Source organism: Chaetodon trifascialis, chromosome 1 (genome assembly GCF_039877785.1).
Source record: "Chaetodon trifascialis isolate fChaTrf1 chromosome 1, fChaTrf1.hap1, whole genome shotgun sequence".
Lineage (NCBI taxonomy): Eukaryota > Metazoa > Chordata > Actinopteri > Chaetodontiformes > Chaetodontidae > Chaetodon > Chaetodon trifascialis.
The window spans coordinates 5,566,520-5,579,403 of record NC_092056.1 but is presented as its reverse complement, the minus strand read 5'-3'; the positions used below and the strand labels follow the sequence as shown (position 1 = coordinate 5,579,403).

At 42.1% G+C, this 12,884-nt stretch overlaps 2 protein-coding genes across 2 annotated transcripts; one reads left to right on the top strand and one right to left on the bottom strand.

The window, feature by feature from the left end:
- The first annotated feature begins 508 nt into the window (after positions 1 to 508).
- fshb (follicle stimulating hormone subunit beta) lies at positions 509 to 3,332 on the top strand. Its single transcript, XM_070962496.1, has 3 exons — positions 509 to 522; positions 2,284 to 2,467; positions 3,129 to 3,332. The coding sequence occupies exons 1-3, from the start codon at positions 509 to 511 to the stop codon at positions 3,330 to 3,332; spliced, it is 402 nt and encodes a 133-aa protein (XP_070818597.1).
- A 4,567-nt stretch (positions 3,333 to 7,899) lies between these two features.
- Positions 7,900 to 11,726, bottom strand: arl14ep (ADP-ribosylation factor-like 14 effector protein). The gene is made up of 5 exons (XM_070964329.1): positions 11,544 to 11,726; positions 10,766 to 10,961; positions 10,538 to 10,666; positions 10,188 to 10,228; positions 7,900 to 8,811 (listed from the first exon to the last, which is right to left on the bottom strand). The coding sequence occupies exons 1-5, from the start codon at positions 11,612 to 11,614 to the stop codon at positions 8,583 to 8,585; spliced, it is 666 nt and encodes a 221-aa protein (XP_070820430.1). The 5' UTR covers positions 11,615 to 11,726; the 3' UTR covers positions 7,900 to 8,582.
- Between the last annotated feature and the right edge of the window lie 1,158 nt (positions 11,727 to 12,884).

The window sequence follows — 12,884 nt, the reverse complement described above, 5'->3', positions numbered from 1 at the left end:
AATGATCTGGACTCACATATAGCACCTGTGCCCCCCCCCCCCCCCCCCTTATCTTAATTCATGTGACACTTTGGAGGTGATGCCTCATTTAGTCCTTCAGTCATTTGGCTTTAACCTGGTTTCACGTAAGCCTATAAGATCAAGACTATGGTGGTTCATCTCGTCATAAATAAGCCGTGATTTATTAGAAACTACTAGAAAGTGATCTAATGTTAGTAAAGGCAGTGTTTAAAGGAACATTTTGCAGAGTGACAGGTGATGGGAAAGGAGGGCTCAATGTGGATGATGTTATTCTGCTTTTGAACATTGTAGCTCTTATATTTAACTGTGGATTTCAATGATTATAGCAGGGATATGACTATAGTTCTGGAGTAAATGGTTATTGATACTGAGAGGATTTTCTGGGACTTGGCAGCTATCATACCAAGTTTTATCATTCAAATGAATGAAAACAGGCTAAGCGCCAGCAGGACCCTCTCCATCAAGAGTGCATGTATTTTGATTCAAGATGAGACTGTTCAGGTCTTAATGAGATGTGGGTCAGAAGGAGATAAAAGCTATATAGCTGATCAAATTTGACATCAGCTTCCTGGTCCCTCTCCAAATTGGGTGGAAGCCATCAGTTTTATAAAAATCAGTCCAAAACTAATCTAAATGGCTGATAAAACCATGACCTGTTGCTGAACAGACGTCCTGTAACCTGGAGGCTAAAAAGATGGCTGAAAGGTTCAGATTGACTGACATAGCGACCAGATAAAAGTTTGCTCAGGCTCTCAATAGTCAATACCAGTGATTCCCATGTCACGTTGGAACTTAATTGATTGTCTGGACCTGACGTCATTTGATCATGTACTATAGATCCACTCCATTTCAGTGCACCCGTGCACCGCTTAACACGTAACGCGAGGACCAGGAAAACTGTTTAAAGGGAGTTTAATCTGTCGGCTGTGTGTGTGTGTGTGTGTGTGTGTGTGTGTATAAACTTAACTACATACACACAGACAAGGTGTGTTACTGCCATTGGTACACTGGAAAAACTGGAAGATGGCAAATTAATTACTGATGTTGGTGTTTTCCATCCCACTGTGGGGGCAGATTTGTTTTTTATTTCTGTAGTCCATCTAGACCTTCCACTCATGTAGTCTAAACAAGGGTTCTGTGGATAGCGTCACACTCCTCCAGCGCATAAGGAAAGACCTTGAGTCAAGGGCCATCCCTGAACTGTTGAGGGAAAGTGACGAGGATTTGCTCTTAAGTCCAGTCAGGTAGAAAAAAGTGGTCACCGAGCCAAAGGTTGAATAGATTAAAAGGATTTATGAGCAGCAGTATTTAAGTGACAGAAAGGACAGCCACAGGTTGAAAGCCGTTCCAGATGTTTAGAGAGTGACAGAAGAAACAAGGTTCAAAGCAACAACTGAGCTCTACAGGTACCTTTTCTTCATTTATGTAGATTAAATGCTAATGCTGTGTATTTAAAGTTACGCTATGTGGCAGAAATTATGATTCCATCACAGTTGATCGATGTGAATCTAACTGGAAAAAGAATAAGAATATGGAAATGATCATTGGCCATGTCCTTATCCCTCTTTTATCTCTGATCACCTTTGCTGTGCTGTTGTTGTGCATGTGTAGTGAATGCCACATATTAACACCATGACATCATTTGTAGACTTTTCTGAGAGTCGGACATTGTTTCAAAAAGCCGTGTTGACGAGTCTTTAAAATGGAATTCTTTGATGCTTTCACCTTATTGGGGTGGAAATCTCAGAGACAGATGTCTCAAATAAAACAAGAATTATCTGTGTGGCTGGACAGGTGTAATTCAGGTGAACTGGCCCTTTAGCTCCTGGTAGGAAGTCTCCTGTGTGAACAAAAATCTGAAGATGAAGAACTAAATTTCAGTTAATTGAGGCTCTCCAAAAAACTATTTTTTGCTCATCTTCTCTATTACATGTTTCATTACAGATTATACATACAGACTACAAATACTGTAATGAAACTGATTTACACAGTGATGCAGATTTCACAAGCCCAGCTGCTCTGGATGGTGTCAGACATTAACCACAGATCATTTCATGTAATTGCAGAGCTGTTTCAAGCAGATGCAAATTTAAGGAGACTCAAGAGTCAAACATAAATATCTCCTGTAGATCTAAAACCACCATTAACCCACAAGCTTCAGAGAGCCATGACGACACAGTGCCTCGCTGTAATCCACATGAACTTGCTGGGCCTTCTGATGTGGTTCAGTCTGATGTGAGGCCTGATCCCCTCTTGTGGCAGGCGTCTGCGTTGCACCCGGAGGAGGATGCAGCTGGTTGTCATGGCAGCAGTGCTGGCACTGGCGGGGGCGGGGCAGGACTGCAGCATCAGCTGTCGTCCAACCAACATCAGCATCCCCGTGGAGAGCTGTGGCAGCACCGAGTTCGTTTACACCACCATATGTGCAGGACAGTGCTACCTCGAGGTACCGGATGAGTCGAAGTTTCATAACTCTGCCAGCTGATCATGCTCCAGTGTATAAAGTTGGCATAATATGAATATTCCCTGTGTTAAATAAGTTTTTCCATTGGAGTTTACCTCAGTTAATTCGACTTAATCACAGATTTATTCACACTACAAATAAGACGAGCCTAATGATTAACTGAGAAAAATGAAAAATTTAGAATCCAGATTATCTGTGTAACTTGAGTGAGTTAGCCTTCTCAAATCTGGAACGTACAGTCATACATATAAAAATGACCTGTTGCATCTGTAAACGTGCTTCTTGAAACAGCCTCCAGGTTCACTGTTTCATCTACAAACAGGACTGATGTAAAAAAAAAAAAAAAAAAACTTTTGCAGCATCTCTTAGATGTTCAGATGTGGTCAAGTTTTAGTTCTTTTATTAAAAACCTGCCAGTCTATGACAGACTGCAGCCAGTGTTTTAAGTTTTAGTGGTTAGACGGCCCTTTTATCTCTAATTGAATCTTACTACTAGTTCTTCATGCCAGTGGGTGCAGACGGGAGTGATCAGTTTAGAATTATCTGCTGCTGGAAACGTGAAGATGGATTCACGTGAGGGGCTGAACTTGTTCATGTCCGTGTGTTTCAACCTTGCACTGTTGTCTGTTGGTGTCGCTGACAGGATCCGGTCTACATGGGCCACCATGACTGGCCTGAGCAGAAGATCTGTAACGGGGACTGGTCCTACGAGGTGAAATACATCAAAGGATGTCCAGTGGGGGTCACCTACCCTGTGGCCAGAAACTGCCAGTGCACTGCATGTAATGGAGAAGACACATACTGTGGGCATTTCCCCGGACTCGTACCGAGCTGTCCGTCCTTTTAAAGAAACCCATCGTCTCTCCTTCATTGGTACTGAAATAAACAGGTATCACATAAGTTTTGGGGTTTTGTGCTTTATTTGTAAGATCAAGTGCTTTACATTTGTCCTCTTATATCTTGAAGTGACCGCAAGAACACATCTGTGTTTAATTGAAATTCAGTTGTCATTATCAGCAGCACATTTCACCCTGCTGTCTTCTGTGGATGCGGCAGTAAGATAGCAGAGTGGCTGTAAAGCTGTAAAGGTCGACGGAGCGATGAAATGTCCCAACAACAGCTCCTATTTTGTCCTGACAAAAGCCACTGACTCCTAACATTCAATATCCTGAGAATGGCGTTTTCCTGCTGAGACCTGGAGGTCATCCCATAAGAGAAAGAGCAGGCCTAAACTCTTTCTTGACAGCTGGAAATGAAAATATAGAGTTTGCGCTTTTCCAGAAGCTCCACTAAAGTGCCTGCTGATCAGTGGCTCTCTTCAGCAGGAAACACTAAATTTAGAAATAGCTCTGCAGGCGAAATCTTCCTCTCATCAGGACTCTGCGCATTGTTTGGGTGGAGCAGATACAATGTCAGGAAGATGGTGTTTAGGATAATGTTATGCAACATGAGTAATGAATACTGTATCAACAACAAGTTCTGCACTTGAGCCGTTATTGCAGCAGGACCCTGTGTGATGATGATAGTTAGAGGAAGGGCACAGCCAGGAGAGGAGCACAAAGACAGGAGAGGGGGAACAGCTGTAGTCCAGCACACAACCCCCTGAAAGTTAAGAGTTGGTGAAAGTTCTAACGGATCGATCTGAATCTGGCATTAATAGCGGCCGACAGAACTTTTTTGGCACAGTTCAGACCAAAGCTCTGCATCAGTTGTTACATTTAAGTCTGACTCCCGCCTCTCTGTAGATTTATGCAACCCTGGCTTTGAAGCACCATTCATCAACAGAAAATACATTTTTGAAATGAACCCAGGTACTCATGAAGCAGCTGTTCTATATCACCGAGCACAGGTCGAGTCAGCCAAAACAAATTTTTTGAACCTTCTCTTTGGTTGTTCAAAAGACATCAATTCTTTCTTCTGTCTCAAAGGTGCTTTGAGTGACAGACAAGCTTCTGGTCCAAGACTCACGCAGACCTTAAACCACATTTTTATTATATGTATCTAAACTGGGCTGTCAGGCCTGCTGGTTTGATCCTCAGGGTCCATTTGGCTCTTTCTCTTTAAAGGTATACGTTCATATGAAAGTCAGGCGGACAGCCAGCCAAATAATACTTTTAAAACTAAGCAGTCAGAGACCACTCAGTTCATTGTGGAGATGCACCAACGTGGATATCGGATACAGGTTTGATACAGACTCAAATAGCTGGATCGGGTATCGGACAACATTATTTTAATAAATAACAGTTCAGTACATTTGTATTTATTTAGAGGTCATTAACTAAACACGTGTCTGATCAGTACTCAGGTCTTACTATGCCATATAAAGTGCTAACATGTTAAATGGATTTAAAGAAACTGTGCTGCTGCAAAGGGTCAGGGCGAGAAAAGACATTCACATTTATGTGAATCCACTTCCATCACTATGACTATCCTACTCACTAACCAATGCAGGGAAATTAAGTTTCTACAAATTATTATTATTTACCATAACTCCAAGGCATCTTACCCTGTTTGGGGACCAGTTACTGGGCTTCGTTGTTGATGTTCAGCATAATCAAAATATATCAGTGGGATAATTTATCTTTTTTCACATTTTACCTCATATCCTGAAATGGCCCCAGAAGCATCTAAGAGACTTTGTAACTTAGCAAGGAAATTTTGTCAAATAAAGTATTGCACCATCCACTACAAGATTCATTTTGTGGGTTGTTGGACCCACTTTAAAGCCATTTATGTCTGAGTCTCGCCTGATTTTGTTTGCCAGAGGCTCATCGGCCGGGACAAAGAGCCCAGGAGGCAAAGGGCGACCCTGTCTGCTCGATCTACTCAGAGGAGAAGCAGTGGACGTTAGTCCACTGGTGATAATTTTGGCTTGAGGTTTTTTCATAAAGCGTACTGACCCCATTAATAAAAGAAGGGGGAAGAAAACAACAAAACTTGGCCAAGACCCTGAACAAATAAGGCCCTTCAATCCTGTCAAACGCATCCAGAGTAACAGTTATTCTCCGCTCGGCCCTGGAGGCTTTCAAGTGATGATGTGAAATAACCTTCAGGCTTCAGAGTTTATCAGTTTTGATAAGTGTCTACTTAGCCTGTTGGCTACAGCATTATGAATCAATTTATCATCTGACTTCAACAGTGAGATGGGTCAGAAGGGAGAGAATTTAAAGGCTCTTTTTGTGTGTGTATTAACATAAATATAACCACGGATGAATCCCTGAGTCGTGGTCCGGCCCCATGGCTCAGGGAGGCTTTGAGCTTTGGGTGCTGCATTAATTACACCCATAAGAAGAGGAATGAGTGAATCCTTTAATGGATAGTTTGGGTTTTTTGAAGCGGGGTAGTATGAGGTACTTTTTCATCATCAGTGTAGTCGGCACGCCTCCAGTTTGGAGAGGCAGCATGGCTGCTGGTGTGTGAAGTTAAGCAATGGACTGCTGTGGACGGCGCGGCAGCAAAACCGATTTTAGCCACCGAAAAAAATCAGAATCAGTTTACGTAAGATTTTATTTTGTATCTTTTTATTGTCTGTTTGTTCTACTTGTTTTGTTTTTTTTACCTCTCCTTTTTATTCTGCTGCAGCTCTAACAAGTGAATTTCAGTGGCATGGGATGAATAAAACCTTAAGTGTAGCCTATATTTAGTATATATTTGGTGGGTGGTGGTCGGGGGTGTCACATATATTACGATTAGTTTTCACTAGTACAATCAAAGCTTTGGATATCTTTAAATCCACTTTCCACTAGTAAGCACGTAACTGTGGCTGACCAGTGAGAGTAGAGGCTGTTATGGATACCTGAGATGTCCTGTAATTACAGACACGAGTGTGGTTCGATTCAGTGGTCAAACGTCTTCGTGCTCTTTGGGTCCTGTCACATCTCCGGTGCAGTGTGAACGCTGCAGGCTGAATATCTGCGGACAGCTTCCAGTCCGGGCAGGTCACTGGTGTCCTTTCTTTGATCCAGCGGCTCCCTGGAGGTCTGCGCTCGGCTCTCACTGACGACCGCCGCAGCCAATATTTAGATGGGCATTTTATCAAGTTTATAGATGAGTCTGTTGCTCTGCTGGAGGGGGACAGACATGGACGGTCATGTAGTGGATGGCTTTGAGTCAGGATATGATGAATTCTTCCCTGAGTTGAATTTTCTGAAAACTAAGGACTGCAGATGTTTTAAGAAGGGTACAGTCCAGAGCAGCCTGTTGTCACTACGATCTTTCATTAATGGCTGTTCAAAGCACACAGATGTTTCTGCATGTTTGTTGTTTTTGTGTGCATTTAATTAATACGTGCTTTAAACCAGTCAGTACTGGTGTGAGTGAGGCACACCAAACCGAACTGTTCAGAATCAAAGCTGCAGCCCTCCACTGAAACTACCACTAATTTATTCATTCCCACAGCAACTGGGCTGCTTTGTGCTAGCAAATGAAATTATGTAGCCTATTAACAAATCAAAGAATCTGCAGTGGCTCTGTGAGGCTCCACACAGGCACAGAGGGGCTCTGAGCTAATGTGAGTATGCTAACAATAATGTCATTAGTCTTGCAGGCATGCTGGTCACTGAACGCAGTGGACCAATGAAAACCTGAACCTGATGGCGCTCCCTGATTGTAAAGTTATTACAATTCATCCTGGGGGGAAAATGAATGTCTGCATCACATTTCATAAAATCTGTCCAATAGTAGACAAGAACTTTCACTAAAAACTACACGTCACCCCTCAGCATGAAGCATCGGTACCAGTTTCATGTCCGTGCATCCAGCAGACGTTGATTTAAATAAACTCTCATTTTCATGGTGGCACTTGAGGAAAAATGAGGGAATCACCAAACTCATTAACATTCATCTTTTGTGAAAAATTACTGTTTGTACTAAGTTTCACGCCAAAGCAAAAGCCATCCAGTCTGGAGCAAAGCGATGAACTGACCGTCCACCTCAAACCACATCGCTAATGCGGCTAAAAACACGACATGAAGGATTCTGGTCCAAAACGTCAAATACTCATCATAGAGAACTTCTGACACGTGAATATCAGGTAATAGTCAAATGATTCATGGCCCATGAAAATAATGATGTTAATCCTTCCATCAGCCCAACAGTAATTAATATTCCTGCCAGCAGTCAGAGTGAGAGAGAGCAGTTGTCATTTAGAGGCTGGTATCTGGTTTTAATGCGTCTCCTGTTCTTGAAGCTGGTGCAACACAAATTATCCCACGGAGAAAATATTTGAATTTAAATTTGGAGTTTGGAGCAAAACTTCAGCTGCTTTGATGAATGGCTTGTTTGCATCGACTCGCTCTCTGCTCTCATCGACTGGGTTTCATAAATATTAATAAGCTTCATTTATATGTAGCCCTTTAAAAAAAGAGCTATAAAATGCATTATGGAGACAGTGGCAATGAAAACTTAGCAAAAATAACAGAACAGCATTCTTGTATTTATTTAATTTACATTTTTTAAAACAAGGTTTTTGGGATGTCGTGGTAAACTGACAGCACACCACATTTTCCATGCAAGACCATGAGGACTTGCATTTCAATTCTGCAAACATCCACCACTGTAATTCCTCAAAATTCAAACATGGCAGGACCACGTTTTGCAGCTGTCTCGCTGCCAGCGTTCCCCGCAAAAAAGCAGAGGAGATGAAGGCAAAGCAACCCTGGACTGTGTGATACGTGACCTGAAGCTGACGTGTAGAAATGAGATGATACTATCTGAGCAGTTCTGCAGCTCTACACAGCTCTGGAAAACGAGGGTGAGCAGAGGAGTCTTCACTTACTTGCAATCTGCAACCTCACCTCTAGGTGCCACTACATCCTACACACTGGACCTTTAAAGGGAACAGCAGCAACATCTTTAGATTGACAAAGTGTACATTCAGCAGAATACTTACATTGCTCTGCAGCATTTTCTACCGCAGGCAGCAGCTTTGAAAATCTGAGTAATATCAGCCTGGAAGATCCCTTTAAAAAAACCAAAGTCTTGAATTTTCCATCTGCCCGACTGTGCTGCAGAGTTCAGGGAAAGAGCATGCTTTGATTCTCAGAAAGCGCCCCTGATACCAACATCGAACATTTAAAGCCCCAAGAGTCCCTGCTGACTACACAGCATACTTATTCCGGATGATCTCTCCACCCTCCACCTCCACCTGCTCGTAAAGCCACTTCCTGTCGCAGCGGCACTCCACCCCACACTTGCGGGAGCCGCATTCGGGGCAGGGGTAGAAGCAGCCCATGCAGTCCACATCCAGACAGTCGCACATGTCCTTGCTGTTGGAGAGCAGGCGGCCTTTGCTGTCGTACACTCTGCTCTTGGCTCCGATGGTGTGTCTGCAGGCAGGAGATGAAAGACTGACATTACTGAGTTTTTTTTTTTTTCTTTGAAACATTTTTCATCCTCTGTGGTTTTCTTTAATTACTGTTTGTTTTATTCATATCTGACAGTATAAATTGATCACAACTGAATCTAAACTCTGTATAAATTTACATCTTTAATGGTTCAGGCCAGTCGGCAAACACCAGCCTGGCAGCGACAATTAATATTATGAAACATTCACCGAGGGGACGTTTTTTTCTTTGACAGCATTATGAAGCGATGATCAAATCTACTTTCACATTTAATTAATCTCATTAGCCAGGCCGGCACCTAAAGGAGAACCACCACCTCTGACTGCTCCTACAGGACACTGATACAGTCAGACTGGGACGATCAGGTGTTCCAGCTGCTGTTTGGTCATAAACGTTCCCTAAACCCACCTCATCAATTCACACACTAATTGTTGTCTTGAATCACAACAGAAACCATCTACATACAGTTTAACTGGACAGGTCATCTCTTTCCTCTGTACACAGCTGGCCACAGGGGGCGCAGTACAACAACAAATATTCTAGATTCAAATATACAATCGAATCGTGAAAAAAAGCCATTTGATTGTGAAAATTAATATTCGACTGTGGGAAAAAAGCCGCATTATGGTGGCGGCTGTTCTTGCTTGTTCCTGAGCTGCTGCACTGAATGCACTGCATGACGGACAACAGTCACACAAACAGAGTTTCTGTTACCCAGAAATTAGCAGTTTTTTTTACCAAGAAAATCTGCTGCAGTCTGACATATTTAAATGTCTCTGTTATAATGTCTGTTAAAATAATTCAGTCAGATGCGCCGTTTTCCTTCACGTTTTCCTTCACTGCTTCTCTGCTGTCCGCCTTCTCTCTCGCTCCTCTCTTGATTAGGTGAAATGTTGGAAAGGCTGTTTGAGAAACAGGCATTTTGTACTTTGACTTTTACATTCTGGCCTTAAAATGCGGAGCGATTATTTTTCCTGCCGTCAAAATCCATTGTTTCTCTGCTGAACATATCTCACCTAAACTGCCTGTGTTTAGCCATTACTGTCACAAAAAGAAAAATACATCACAGGTCACATGACGAGCGCAGGAACATAAGACGTGTCACCATTTGTTCAAGTCTTTTTGAGTTTAAAGTCAGTGATGGCCTCATAACGAGAGAAGAAGCAAGTTTTCCTCTTCAGCTCAGCATCTTTCCACCAAACCAAACCAGTGTCTGACAGAAGCAGCAGCGGGTTTATCTGGGATGGGCTACGTGCCTCAAAGGCCTCTCATTCAAATCACAAGCAGAGATAAAGAGGTGAAAACTGTAAAGACATACTTCTACTGTACAAGGAATACACACCCACACACTGCCTCACCTGTCAGACATTTGCTTTCCTCCACGGGCTCCTCGTCCACCCTGTGACAAAACAAATACATTTAAATTTAAATTTTCAGTTTTTCGGCCCGTGTGTTCTCCTGCACGCTTAGTACAGGACGGGAGAGGCAAGGGGCATTCAGATGGTTGCAAACTGCAACCTCACTGCCACCAAATCCTACACACTGGACCTTTAAGGATTTAGTGTATTTTTGCAGGTTTCAGCCAATTTACTACTTAAAACTTAAAGTATCCTTCAAAACAATAGTTGTTTGTAATACGCATGCATTTGATACTCTAATAGTTAACATTATCTACCCACAGTACGAATGGCGGGGGCAGAAAACTCACCCTGAACCCTCCTCTCTTCTCTCTGCGTAGACTGCCAGCCTCTTTCGCTCTGTCTCGGTCTGCTTGTGTTCCCATTTGATTCACGATGCTTGGCTCCTTCGGTATCACCCCTCTTTTACGAAGTTCAATCTGTGGAATTATCACACTTTATGTAAAAGAGGTTGACTTTTTCAGACCAAAAACAAACTGTTCGCCAAAGCTAGTCTTTATAGTCATGTGAAGACACACCTTTGTGGAGTCCTGGCCATGGGTGAATAGAGTGGGCACTGCATCCTCCCTCAGAAACTGTTTGCCGTTGTAGTCCCTGAAGCAGTCGTTCCGGAAATGCTCTGAGCATAGGCAGGTGTTGGCGGTCGGGATGAAGTTTTTCATCCCCAAGCTGTGCACCCATTTGCTGGCAAGTTCAGGCTTGCTGAGCGGGAACCTGATAGACGGGAGAAGGAGTCAGCTTCCGACCAGGCTGAAGGATTTCAACCATCGCACCTGACAATGTTAGGATCAGTTTAACCACACACGTGTCAAATGACACACTGCGCTTTAAAATTGTGAATGTTAGTGCTTTATGTTGTAAGTAAATGCTATGTCAGTATGCTAGCTCGGGTGTTGTTCAGCCCCGGTTGGTCCTGTCCCATCCCCGCGTGGGAGACGGCGGCTACTTCAGCAAACACGCGCGCACACACACACACACACACAGCAGAAAAGATGACACGCGAGGTAACAGGACGGTTTTCATGGTTAGTAGTATAAGGTTACTATAACTAGGGGAACAAGCATTAGCTCACTGGCACCATGGTAAATTATTCCAGGACACGTTTAAGTTGCAAATGTTTTCACGTTACTTTAATACTTTCAGTGGCCAAGAGGAGATATCGTCAATGACTGCATTAGTTAGTCAATTTAAAAAACAACGCTATTCACGTCGGTTTCTAAATTCTCTCAAAGCTAACGTGAACATGTTGAAAGATCGGTTGTACCAAAAACTTCCTTTCAACCGGTGAAAACTTACCTGTAAAATCTTATTTCTGACCCTTTAACAAACTTATTGTTACAACCTATTGCCGCACAAATAACAGGCATGGTGTCCTTTTATCGAAACTATGTGATTATGCAGAAAATTGTGCTGAAAGCGTGTAGGAAAAATCCCTACGATTTGCGATTGTTTTCATCCGGCTTCTTCTTCGGCGGAGATAAAATGTACATCCGCTTCAACTTCCTGTTTTGCCATGGACGAATCTGCCCTCTAGCGGCGGCTCAGATAATCATCAGAATATATACTTAAGGTTATCTTTTTTTCATCGATAAAGAAAAAGAATGCGAAAAACTGTAGCTGTGCTACACTAATAGAATTTTCAGGCACTTGTACTTTGAATATTACCATTTTGGCTACTTATACTACATCTCAGAGGGAAACTGAGATGTTTTTACTCCACTACATTTATTTCACAGCTGTATTAGTCACCTTTTACTTGTGATGACATGTTCGATCTTTATTGAAACATGGCTATCTTTACTGAAGTAAAGGAACACTTCTTCTTTTTGAGTAAAATGACATCAATTAGTGTACATCAGTACATAAAAGAATGTGTGGGTGTGTGACAGATGTTTCTCATAGATGAAACAGGAAGGGTTTTTTTTTTTTTTTTTTTTTTGGTGGTTGTTTTTGGGTTTTTTTGGGCCAAGACAACCCCACCATGAATTTAAAGTTTTTTTTAAACTTGGGTTTTGAAAAAAAAAAGAAAAAAAGTTGTATGCTAAAAAGGATTTATCATCCTTATTATTATTATTTTAACTATTTTTATGCTATTTCTTTTTCTTGGATTGTCTACTTAAGGGTCGTTATATGCAGAGTTTTTGTGCCCTGAATATAACCTTTAAGGAGCATTGTAACAGTAATATACTCCCTGTCTTTCTGTAAAACATACATACAAAAACCGCCTATGGCCCTCCCTTTGAACGCAGCTGTTTATTTGATTAACCTCTAATTTACAAGGCTGGACCACCAACCAGACAAAGTGGGCAAGCACCCCAGGCCTCAGGTTCACTGTGTGTCAGTTGATTTAATTTGATTAATTAAATATTTGTCAGGAAATTTGTACCACTAAAGTACAATATCGATCGTAGTAAAAGAAGTAAAATTTGTTTGGAAAATATTACCCAGTATCGTGGCCATGTCTTATAGAAGTTCCAGTGTCAAAATTAGTTTTAACACCTGTATATTTTTCTACCCATATGGTGAATATTCCTAAATAAATGACCACGGCTAATGCAAAACATTTGGGGTCAGTTAATAGTATTCCATCATTGGAGTAATTGTAGTTTCTGGGTCTCTATCTGGACCTTACCTAAT